General features: G+C 42.5%; 1 protein-coding gene across 1 annotated transcript; it reads right to left on the bottom strand.

Annotated features, from left to right (window-relative positions):
* Nucleotides 1–4,183: 4,183 nt before the first annotated feature.
* On the bottom strand, nt 4,184–8,999 carry LOC140065758 (nicotinamide N-methyltransferase-like). Its single transcript, XM_072113328.1, has 3 exons — nt 8,776–8,999; nt 5,221–5,428; nt 4,184–4,952 (listed from the first exon to the last, which is right to left on the bottom strand). Exons 1-3 carry the CDS (start codon nt 8,924–8,926, stop codon nt 4,787–4,789), a joined length of 525 nt encoding a protein of 174 aa, XP_071969429.1. The 5' UTR covers nt 8,927–8,999; the 3' UTR covers nt 4,184–4,786.
* Between the last annotated feature and the right edge of the window lie 4,113 nt (nt 9,000–13,112).

Here is a 13,112-nt window from a genome sequence, read left to right as displayed (position 1 = left end):
ATCCGAAATCTTCCAGGAGATTGTCCTCCGATGGGGAAACCCTGCCATCGATCTCTTTGCATCCAGGACAAATTCAAAAGTCAAGAAATTCTATTCCCTAAATCCAAAGGAAGTTCCTTGGGGTCTGGATGCCTTCTCCCAGCCTTGGGATCAGGATCTCCTCTACGCATTCCCTCCAGTTCCTCTGATCAACAGAGTTCTCCAGAAATTAGTATCCAGTCCGGCCAAGCTGATTCTAGTTGTTCCGTTTTGGCCAAAGAAAAGCTGGTTTCCGCTTCTACAAAAGCTGGCTCTAGACCTTCCTTTCATCCTTCCCAAGATTCCAGACCTCTTGCACCAGGGACCAGTCTTACACCAGAACCCAGGGTTCCTGAATCTATCAGCCTGGATCCTGAAAGCGCCTTCCAGAACACAAAAGGACTCTCCTTTAAGGTAATAAAGACTTTGAGGAATAGTAGGAAGCCTGTGACCCATGCTATCTATCTTAAGATATGGAAAAAATATTGTGCCTGGTGTAAAGATCCTCCTAACCAAGATTCTCCCAATATTTGCCAGGTTCTTGATTTCCTGCAGGAGGGTTTCGACAAAGGTTTACGGCCTAGTACCCTGAAAGTCCAGGTGTCAGCTTTAAGCGCATATTTTGATACAGCACTTGCGGAACACAGGTGGGTAAAGAGATTCTTTCAGGCCTGTACCCGCTTAAGACCTACTGTAAAGGAATCTTCCCCTCAGTGGGACCTTTCCTTGGTCTTAGATATGTTAACCTCAGATCCCTTTGAACCCAATGAGTCAAATAATTTACGTTTTTTAACGCTTAAAACAGCGTTTTTAGTTGCCATCACATCCGCTAGAAGGATAGGGGAGCTCCAGGCCTTGTCGATTTGTGAACCTTACCTGTCAGTTTCTGAGGATAGAATTACTCTCAGACTTGATAGAAATTTTCTTCCTAAAGTTGTTTCTAACTTTCACAGGAGTCAGGAGATCGTATTGCCATCTTTCTGTCGTCAGCCTAAGAATGCTATGGAGGAGAAATGGCATCTCCTAGACGTAAGACGCTCAGTACTTAGATACTTAGAGGTCTCAAGTCCCTGGAGGAAGGACTCAAACCTTTTTGTTCAATTTGCAGGAAAAAATAAGGGAAGAAAGGCCTCTAAGTCAACAATTGGCCGGTGGATCACAAATACGATCAGGGAATGCTACAGTCTTAAAGGTGTTCCTTTGAAGTTAAGGGCTCACTCTACCCGAGCAGTCTCCACATCGTGGGCGGAGAGAGGGGGAGCCTCCATTGATGAAATTTGCAGAGCAGCCACTTGGAGTTCAAATTCCACCTTTGTTAATCATTATCGACTGAATATAGCCATGGCAAAAGATCTGGCCTTCGGCCGTAAAGTCCTACAAGCCGTGGTCCCTCCCTAACTGGGGATAATTTGGTATGTCTCCAGGGGGCCGTCATGGGGGACGAAATGGAAAAAAGGAATTAGTCCTCACCGGTAATTCGATTTCCATAAGTCCACCATGACGGCCCTATTATTTCCCTCCCTTGTTATTTTTGTTGGTTTCTTCTTGTAAATACTGTATGTGAATATAACATGCAAAATAAAATTGAGTTGAAGCCTATACCGGTGTAGTGACTTGGTATACACTGGTGGGAGGTTGGGGGAGGGCCTTTTAATACTCTCAATTTCCTGTCCCTACAGAGGAAGGGGAAGCAACCTCCAGGGGGCCGTCATGGTGGACTTATGGAAATCGAATTACCGGTGAGGACTAATTCCTTTTTTTTCTCTGCTTTGGGCCAATTGGCATCAGCATTGCAGGGGTTTTGCCTTCATCTGGATCAACATGGTATAATTGAAAAAAATAGGTTAGAATTGATGGCCTGATTTTTTTTTTCTACCCTTATTTGCTATGATACTATTAAATTACTAAAAGCTGCAAGCTCTTGCGAGCAGGACCCTCACTCCAACCACTCATACTCTGTAATATCTTATTTTATTTGTATAGGTCCCCTATAATTTGTAAACTGCTACAGAATATGATTGCACTGTATAAATGTAGATTATTATATTATTATTTAATTTTTTTCCTGCTGACCCAAATGTGTAGAATCTCAAGACACAGTATATCAAAATACTAAAAATATGAGTAGAATATTTTGTAAAAAAAAAATGTAATATTTTTTATCATGGTGACCTGAGGAAAATATGGCAGCTAATTTTTTTTTTCTTTTTACAACAAATAAATTAACCCCTTATTCAACAATTTTTCCAGCCAAAAGTTCTGGAGATTACAGAGGGGTTACAATGAATATACTTGACTGTAAGACCCTCTTATTCCTCATCATGTTTAATGACTGTTAAATATTATAACGAGAATTTTCCACCCTCTGCTCTTCACCACTGCAGGGTGGTGGATTATTATTAAAGGGGTTTTCCCATCTGGACATTTACATTTAATTGAATTCATTTGCATGGTAAGGCTTATGAGCACCGGAATCCATTGTCTAATCTTTTTTCTCATATAAATTGACTGCTTTTACTCCAATGTACTAGGACTTTATATACAGTAATAACTTTATTTATTTGGATTTATTTGCAATCATTGTAAAAATCACCAGTTAAATCATGAGCATGTTTCAATCACATGAGCATGTTTTATGATCAATTTAAATATCTTTACGCTATGGCCATATGACAAAGGCAAATCCCAACATATTTTTATTCCACAAGCAATTTAACCAATCAGATAATGAAGTGCATTTAACAGTAAGCTAACGAGGAAGAAGATCCCAATGTACTTTTCATTTCATAAGCAATTGGAACCAGGCAGATCATGTAGTGTATTTCACAGTAACTTAGGAGAAGCTGAACCGCAATATACTTTTACTCCACAAGCAAATTTTATCAGGCAGATAATGCAGTGTAGTTCACGATAACTTAAGTGAACCCTGTAGAATATTAGTCCTCAAGCTATTTCAGCCTGCCAGATAATCCCATTTATTTCACAATAATAAACGGGAAGGTGACACACCAAAAACGTATTACATTTTTAAAATATTGAGTCAGGTGCTCGATGATAGCAATGGATCAGGCAAAATGCAGTAGGTTATCAAGATCCCAAAAAATCATATGAAGCAAAGTACGCCACAGTAGTAATGAACCTTTTGTCTTAATGGATCCCACCCAATAAACACCCAGCGACCTACAAGAACACAGTGGGACAAATTTATTAAAGCGTTTGCATCAGTTTTCTGTCTGATTTTACATTGAAAACTGCTTGCAAATATGTATTTACAAAGTGTCTGTGCCTGACAAGACAGAAAAAATGTGCACCTGATGGGAAGTGTTACTGCTTAGTCTGCGTTTGCGCCACATTTATTACTGGTGGGCGCCACAAATTTGTCTGCATCACAGTTCTGCAGCATGAACAAAGTACACCAAGAAATAGTGTACACTTCCCAAGCATTGCAGATTCATGAAGACCGTGCACCAGTTTTGATGAATATAGGCCAATGTCTCTCCCCATGTTCAGTCAGAGCAAATGGTGGAAATGGCATGGTATCAGGCACTTATAGGGGCTGTAACAGCAGTGACACAAACAATTATGGGAAACTGATGATGGCCTCTTACCACTGATCCGTGAATTAGTGTTCACAGACAATTTTCTTAACATTCAGTCTCATGTTGGTCTATAAAGGTAGATCGGGTGGTAGGGGGATGTAAGGGACGTGAGGAGAGCTCTTTTTAGAGCTAATCCTCACGTCCCCGCTAACTTTTGGGAAACTTTATTAACCTAATATGTAAATTTAGTTATGCGGCTACTGGGCGTGGAGTAGCCGGCACGAGGCTACACAGCGCGGCTACTCCACGCCCCAGTAGCCACATTACTCCTCCTACCCTGAACGCCGGCTGAGCAGTCCCAGCTCCGAGGCTGGAGCTACTGCGCATGCGCAGTAGCCGGCTTGTTAGACGAGGGCGCGCAGCTACGAGGAGCTGTGCGCCGGACACAACAGGGTAGGAGGAGTAATGTGGCTACTGGGGCGTGGAGTAGCCGCGCTGTGTAGCCTCGTGCCGGCTACTCCACGCCCCAGTAGCCGCATAACTAAATTTACATATTAGGTTAATAAAGTTTCCCAAAAGTTAGCGGGGACGTGAGGATTAGCTCTAAAAAGAGCTCTCCTCACGTCCCTTACATCCACCTACCACCCGATCTACCTTTATAGGTAGATTCGTGGTGGTAGGTTCCCTTTAAGCAATTGTATACTTTTTCTTGTGAGTAGCGATGAGTAAACATCTGTTTGGCTCCAGTTACCGCCCCTAGTAACACCTAAAATTGTAGCTGCCACCGCTGACAAAGTTACCAGCTACATTTACATTACTGCTTCCAACACTGATCGCACACATTAATGGTGAGGGAAGGAGGGATCTGAGACGGACCCACACCCTAACTTCTCATGAAGTTCAGGGTCAGGTCCGGGGGACCTAAAACTGCAAAGTTCAGTACAAACCCAAACTTTGCAGCTCGGATCCATTCAACAATACTTGTGAGCTACAATGAACATGACCGCCTTATAGTCAGTGAGGTCACTCTCAACTGTTCTCTTTTTTATTTCACAGGAATCAATAACAAAACCCTCTCCCACTAGAGCTTTCCTGACAAAATCCTCATCATATGTAAACAAATGGAGCTTATCTTTTCCAATTGTCATATATGTTGTACCTAGGCCACCATATATTATAATGTGTCCTCCGGGTTTTAGTAACCTTGAGAACTTTTTAATATATTTAAATTAATCATCTTGGTTTTTACAGATATGGTCTAAAAGGCCAAAACTGAGTATACAATCAGCTGGACGTAAATCTATTGGTTCTGTAACTTTATCTTTCTCATGGTCACATTTTAAAATATGCTGCAACGCGAATCTCACTTTTCCTTCTCTGTCTTCTAACTGGTCACTGTTAAGAAATGAAAGAAAAGGTAGAAATTAGTACAATAATATTGTAATCCCACAGTCATCACCAATACAATAGCATGGACATACGGTTTATGATCTGGATTAGCAAATTATTAATACTGTTGGAAGGATTTAAATATTACTAATATTTTTGTGTCAAGCTCATGCTGTGCCTTTAATAAAAGTTCTCATTATAATATAGAACCCTATAAATAAGAATATATTGTTGCTAATTTTTCTACTTACAGCTCAAATTAAATAAATGTCACCTTTTTCCTTCTATCTCTGCATGAAGTTGTGCGATATGTCCCCAGTGAAATGCTCCTGTACGCCTGTCCACCCATCTCTTCAGCTCCAGGATGCATCTGTCTTGGATCTTCAGGACTATGAGGTGTTTGAAATAATCACAGGCTGAGTACAGATGATGAATAACAGAACCAGGAGTGAGGTCAATCAAGATATCTCCTTTAATATGACCTGCAGAAAAGGATGTCTATTAAAACATTTAGTATGCACAAACTGTCAAAACTATTGTAGATAGAGAATAGATTGTCTACCGTGGGAAGAAAACACTGTAAATATATATTTTCCTTGCAGTCCTACTACTGGAAAAACACTGAGTTATACTAAACCCATTCAAACCAGTAAATTTAAAGCAGAACAGTCCTCAGAACCAAAAAATCTCTTTGTAGTTGAATTCTTCTATGGTCAAAAGATACTGAAAAACAGCTGCTCTAATAAGTTCTAGTTCCTAAATTATGTAAAAAAAAAAATTGACAACCTTTTTAAGAAATGATTATATTTTTGTATATTATGTATACAGGCGGTCCCCTACTTAAGGACACCCGACTTACAGACAACCCATAGTTACAGACAGACCCCTCTGACCTCTAGTGAAGCTTTCTGAATGCTTTACTATAGCCCCAGACTGCAATAATCAGCTGTAAGGTGACTGTAATGAAGCTTTATTGAAAATCCTTGGTCCCATTACAGCAACAAAATGTTTAAACTCCAATTGTCACTGGGGCCAAGATTTTTTTTGCCTGGATCCACAATTATAAAATATAAAGTTTCGACTTGCATACAAACTCAACTTAAGAACAAACCTCCGGACCCTATCTTGTACGTAACCCGGGGACTGCCTGTATATATATATATATATGTCCATAACTCTTTGAGCATTAAGACCGCAGCAATTGAGGTAAAGTAGATCAATTGTCCACAACCCTTATCTTACATGGAGCCATACGCAGGGACCACTAGGCAGAAGGTGGTGGTGGTGAATGGATGATTGTCTTTGGTGCCATTTTGCCAGTGATTTTTTGCCATGACTAACTAGGAATGATCAGACCATCTAGAGTTAAAGTACCCAAGAGGGTCTAAGAAGTAATTAAAAAAAAAATAATTTATAAAAGTAAAAAACAATAAAACATTATTATAAAAAAATTAAAATTTAAAATTTATTATAAAAAATTCTTCCTAGAACTTATATCAAACTAAATAAATAGTAAAAATCACAAACATGTAAAGTATCACTGCACCCCAAAAATGCTGGATCAATCAAAAAATAAAAATGATTATTCCTGATGGTGAACCACAAAAATAGAGCCCAAATGTCAAAAGATCGCATAGTCCTAAAAATAGTAGCAATAAAAAAGTCAGCCCATCTTGCAAAAAATGCAACAATGTACTAAAAATATAAGGGTTAGAATATGGCAAAACATTTTGTTTTTCATACACTTTGCTTGAATTTGTAAAACACAAATAAAATAAAACCTACATAAATTTGGGATCACTGTGATCGTACTTAACCAAAGAATAAAGTAGATGTATCATTTGGAGCACACAATGAAAGCCATTAAAACTGGCCCCCAAGAAAGTGATGCAAATGCATTCTATTGCAAACTTCACCACATTTGGAATTTTTTTCCAGGTTCCCAGTACAAAACATAAAATAATAAATAATGTCACTGAGAAGAAAATAAGCCCTTGCACAGCTCTGTATATGAAAAAATGAAAGAGTTATAGATCTTTGAAGGTGGGGAGCGAAAAATGAACAAAAAACTGCTGCATCCTCAGGGGGTTAATGATCCTATTAACTGTTTGCAATTTTAAAACATATTAACTAAATTATTAAAATGTAGAGTGCCTCAGAATTTGAAAACATTTAAAGAAATAAAAAAGTTATATTTAATCATCTTATGAATTGTATAAATACTTTTTAAATTAGTATATTCAATCCAATTGTGCATACTCTATCAATCAAAACAGAAATACTCTATCAATAAAGACAGAAATACGAGTATCATATGCATGATTTGTAAAAAGAAAACTATATTTATATTTCTGCTACAAGAGGTAACCTGTTGCGCCAGAATTATCACAAGCTACAACCATCTGTGATAAGTTGAATTCCTGCCTCTTATTAATCACTTTACTTTAACACAGTTTAGGCACAATTTCGGCACAGTTTAGGTGCAATGTTATATTTGGCTCTTACATGTGATCCTCCTACAAGCTCCTTAATGCTTCTCTCCCGCACCCCAGCATGAGAATAACCCTCACAGCAGAGCCCAGGTGTGTGACACCCTGCACCCAGTGATCTCATTAGCAGTGGCTTCTCCTGGAGGGGATCCTCCAGGGCTGATCTCCTACTGACCCCCTGTAATTCTGGCCAGTAACCTCCTCAGACAACATTGTGCTCATCCTGCTACTCAGGGAAACTTCTCTGTAGTATCTGCATAAGGGTCCATTCACACGCGGTATGCCCGCCGTGTGCTGGAGTGGAGGAGGAGGTGACCCCTCCTCCCTCCATAGAGAATAGCGGCGCACGGCTGCACACACGCCGAAAGATAGAGCATGCTCTATCTTTTTGCGGTGTGAGGCCCGTATCTGCGCCGCGCCGCTATTGCCGTCTATGGGGACGTACTTGCGGCCGCATGTACGTCCCCACAGGCGGCCATGTGAATGAACCCTAATCCTGCAAACTTCTCTTCTCTCCTGTTCTGAGCTGAGGCTTCTGCAGATTGTTTAGGAAATAGAAGGTCATGAACTGTAAGTAAAGGCTGCACAGTGTCTGCAGTATCTGTAATGTCTGTACTAGTGTCTGCTGAGCTCTGCTACTGGGGATGAGTTGCTCTGCACAAGAGCTCAATGTTGCTTCTCAGTTTACGCCATCTTCGGGCTTGAGTGTTTTTGCGCCTGTTTTTGCACCTGAATGAAAAGTCGCAAATGATGAATATCATTAGGCGCAGCAAAACATCTAAATAAATGGGGTAAACATGGATATTTTTGCTGCGCAGCTAGTTTGGTGTTTAGTCGCAAAAACAGAGCGACAGTATGAAAAGGCGCAAAAACAGCAGAAAAATAGTGATACATCTGGTCCTAAGTACACTGAGCCAGCATGCATTCCCAGCTTCTGAGTCTGGCTTATTTCTGGCAAAATGACTGTTTTCTTCTCATTTACACATTTTTAGAGGAAATATTTTATAAGAAATTTGGTGAAATTTTACATTAAAAAGGGAATTCTGAAAAGGACATTACAAGCCCTACCTAAGGGGGCGCGTAGTTTAGCGGGGTAAAATCTTGTGACCAAATTACATTGCTCTCTGTAAATTAAATGACAATGACAATGTGATTACTCCAACCAATCTATCACATTGAAAAAAATGAACTCAACTAAGAGCTATTTAATTTTTTTAATTATCAAAAAAATTGGAGGTGGATGAGTATTAGGTTTAACATAATTTGAGATACTGTTGGTGTTGTAAGGATGGAACTATACTAAAAGTATAAAAAACAAATTGACATAGAAAAGTACATACCCAATGAGAAAGTTTTTACTAAACGTTGAATAGGAAATACCAAGGTATCTTCAGCAAAGACCATTTCAGGTTTATCTGATACAAAATTCTCTAGATGTTGTCTGGAATCAAAGCCATGTATATGATAATGCTTACGGCCACTGCAATCCATTGTTTTACTTTTGTCCTTTACGGATCGACTCTTCTTACCCCAGTGTACTAGGTCTTTATGCACAACTAGGGATTTATTTGCAACCTTTGTTTGTAAGAATCATGTGTCACATCAGGAGTTGTCAGTTACAGGAACATGTAATATGATAAATTTACATATGGTTATCCTATGGCCATGTCTCAGGAAGTTTCTGTGCTGTTGTTTGTACACTCTGTATATACTCTGATCCTTAACCCCTTAATGGCATTTTCCACCTTGCTGACACGCCCCTGACACTACATTATCAGTAGTCATAACTTTGGAATGCTGTTACACATCCAGGTGATTTTGAGATCTTTTTTGTAACACATTGGGGCACATTTACTTACCCGGTCCATTCGCGTTCCAGCGGCGGCTTTTCTGACGAGCGTTCGGGTCTTCCGGCGATTCATGAAGGTCCTGCGCCCGATGTCCACAAGGTGGCGCTGCTGCGCCGAGGTCCGCCGAGATGCCCCGGAGTTCATCGTCTTCATCGTGGTGCATGTGAGTATGGCCCGTGCGACCAATTTTTTTTTTTTTAAATGCGGCAGGTTTTCCGAATCTGTCGGGTTACCGTTCGGCCACGCCCCCCGATTTCTGTCGCGTGCATGCCAGCGCCGATGCGCCACAATCCGATCGCGTGCAATTCTGGGAAAATCGCCGCAAATTGGAAATATTCGGGTAACACGTCGGGAAAACGCAAATCGGGCCCTTAGTAAATGACCCCCATTGTACTTGTTTGTTGAGAAATTTAAGCAATATGTTTAATATTTATTTATGAAATAAATGGAAATTTGGCGAAAATTTTGAAAAATACTATTCAAATTCAAAATGTTCTACTTTTTGAAAAGTTAATCATATCACCAAAATAAATAGCTAACTAACATTTTCCATATGTCTTTATCTTTAACTTGGCATCATTTTTCAAACATACTTTCCATTTTTTAGGAGCTTAGGAGGCTTATAACGTTAGGTGTGATTTTTTCCGATTTTCACGAAAATCATCAAAACATAATATTGGGGGGATCAATTTAGTTCCAAGTGACTTTATAGAAATATAGAAACCCCCCAAAATTACAGCATTTTAGAAAATGCACTTCTCAAAATATTCAAAACAACCTTTGGGAAGTTTGTTAATCCTATGAGCATTTCATGAGGGTGAAAAATATATGGAAGTGAAATATAAAATATTGCATCTTTTTTTTTTTTATTATAAAATATGGCTGCTAGTTTTTTTCTTTTTACAACAAATATATTTCAGTAAATTCAAAAAATTTATTTATCTAGTTATCAAAATTAGAGTAGCATGGAGTCTAACAGATGCATAAGCTGCTATATAAGAAATTACCTGGTAATGTAAAATGAAGAGCTGGTGGATTATTATTATGGACAATATCATCTGAGATGCTGTTAGTTTTGTAAGGATGGAATTAGCTTGGTAATATAGATGAGCGAACATGCTCGTCCGAGCTTGATGCTCGTTCGAGCATTAGCGTACTCGAAACTGCTCGTTGCTCGGACGAATACTTCGCCCGCTCGAGAAAATGGCAGCTCCCGCCGTTTTGCTTTTTGGCGGCCAGAAACAGAGCCAATCACAAGCCAGGAGACTCTGCACTCCACCCAGCATGACGTGGTACCCTTACACGTCGATAGCAGTGGTTGGCTGGCCAGATCAGGTGACCCTGGGATAGACTAGCCGCTGCTCGGATCATTCTGTGTCTGGATGCCGCTAGGGAGAGAGCTGCTGCTGGTCAGGGAAAGCGTTAGGGTGTTCTATTAGCTTACTGTTAGGCAGGAGTGATTCTCCAAGAACCCAACAGCCCTTCTTAGGGCTACAATAACGTTCTACTTTTTTTTTTTTTTTATTTGCATCTAGTACCATTTTGTGAGGAATTAGCAGGGGGACTTGCTACCGTTGTGTTTAGCTCTTAGTGGCACACATATCCACCTCAAACACCAAAGTGGGAAAATTTAGTAGGGGTTGGATTTCAATTAGGCACAGTCTGCCATTTTTCCTTTTTTATTTTACGTTTATTTTGTTTAATAACTCAGTGTCATCTCATCTGGCATAGTAGTGTGCTTTCATACTTGGCTAGAAAATAGCCATAGGAGAATCCAAACGGCTTACGCCTACAGTAACACAAAAAAAAGTTAAAAAAAAATTAAAGCTATAACTCTCATTTTAAAAATGTTTAACCCGAGGGCTAGGGGTAGAGGACGAGGGCGGGGACGTGGGCGTCCAACTACTGCAGGGGTCAGAGGCCGTGGTCCTGGCCGGGGTGAGACACCACCTGCTTATGAGGGAGCAGGGGAACGCCGCAGAGCTACACTCCCTAGGTTCATGTCTGAAGTTACTGGGACTCGTGGTAGAGCACTGTTGAGGCCAGAACAGTGCGAACAGGTGATGTCGTGGATTGCTGACAATGCTTCGAGCAATTTGTCCACCAGTCAGTCTTCCACGCAGTCCACCCATGTCACCGAAATCGCCACTCCTCCAGCTCCTGCACCTCAGCCTCCTCCCCCCCAGTCTGCCCCCTCCCAGGAAAATTTGGCATTTGAACCGGCATACTCTGAGGAACTGTTTTCTGGACCCTTCCCACAGTCACAAACCACTTGTCCGGTTGCTGCTGAGCAATTTTCCGATGCCCAGGTTTTCCACCAGTCACAGTCTGTGGGTGATGATGACCTTCTTGACGTAGTGGAAGTGTGTAAAGAGGTGTCCGACGATGAGGAGACACGGTTGTCAGACAGTGGGGAAGTTGTTGTCAGGGCAGGAAGTCCGAGGGGGAAGCAGACTGAGGGATCGGAGGATGATGAGGTGACAGACCCAAGCTGGGTTGAGAGGCCGGGTGAACACAGTGCTTCTGAGACGGAGGAGAGTCCTCGACCAGAACAGGTTGGAAGAGGCAGTGGTGGGGCCAGACGGAGAGGCAGGGCCAGAGCTGGTGCATCAGCGCCAAATGTGTCAACTAGTGAAGCTCCCGTGGCGAGGGCTCTTGCGGCGAGGGCTAGATCTTCAGAAGTCTGGAGGTTCTTTAAGGAAACACCGGATGACCGACGGACTGTGGTGTGCAACATTTGCCAAACCAGGCTCAGCAGGGGTTCCACCACTACTAGCTTAACTACCACCAGTATGCGCAGGCATATGAATGCTAAATACCCCACTCAGTGGCAACAAGCCCGTTCACCTCCGGCCGTGCACACCACTGCTCCTTCCCCTGTGTCAGCTGATAGTCAGCCCCCTGCCCAGGACCCTGCCACAAAAACCCCATCGTCGCCTCCACGATCCTCCACAGCATCCACCAGCGTTCAGCTCTCCATACCCCAGACGCTGGAGCGGAAACGCAAATATAGTGCAACCCACCCGCACGCCCAAGCCCTTAATGTGCACATCTCCAGATTGCTTAGCCTGGAGATGCTGCCCTATAGGCTAGTAGAGACCGAGGCCTTTCGCAACCTCATGGCGGCGGCCGCCCCTCGGTATTCGGTCCCCAGCCGCCACTACTTTTCCCGATGTGCCGTCCCAGCCCTGCACCAGCACGTGTCAGACAACATCATCCGTGCCCTGACCAACGCCGTTTCTGACAAGGTCCACCTGACCACGGACACGTGGACGAGTCCTGCCGGGCAGGGCCACTATATATCGCTGACGGCACATTGGGTTAACTTGGTGGAGGCTGGGAGCGAGTCTGACCCTGCGGCTGGTCATATACTGCCGACGCCGAGGATTGCGGGGCCTACCTCGGTCCAGGTGTTTCAGGCCTACTATGCCTCCTCCTCCTCCCACCCCTCCTCCACCTCCTCCTCCGAACTACCATCCGTGGGCACGGCGCCATCAGTCGGTAGCTCTAGGCACAGCAGCAGTGCCGTCGCTAAGCGACAGCAGGCGGTGCTCAAACTGCTGAGCCTAGGCGATAAAAGGCACACCGCCCAAGAGCTATTACAGGGCATCACGGCGCAGACTGATCTGTGGCTGGCACCGCTGAACCTGAAGCCAGGCATGGTTGTGTGTGACAACGGCCCTAACCTGGTGGCGGCTCTGCAACTCGGCAGACTGACACATGTGCCAGTCAGGCCAGTGAGGGGAGTGAATTCTTACGCGTTGGTACTCTGGCGCATATGGCAGATTTCATGCTAGGCTGCCTATCCCGTGACCCTCGCGTTCAAA

Source organism: Engystomops pustulosus, chromosome 6 (genome assembly GCF_040894005.1).
Source record: "Engystomops pustulosus chromosome 6, aEngPut4.maternal, whole genome shotgun sequence".
NCBI classification, from domain to species: Eukaryota; Metazoa; Chordata; class Amphibia; order Anura; family Leptodactylidae; genus Engystomops; species Engystomops pustulosus.
The sequence above is the reverse complement of the archived record's forward strand: the minus strand, read 5'-3'. Positions and strand labels throughout refer to the sequence as shown.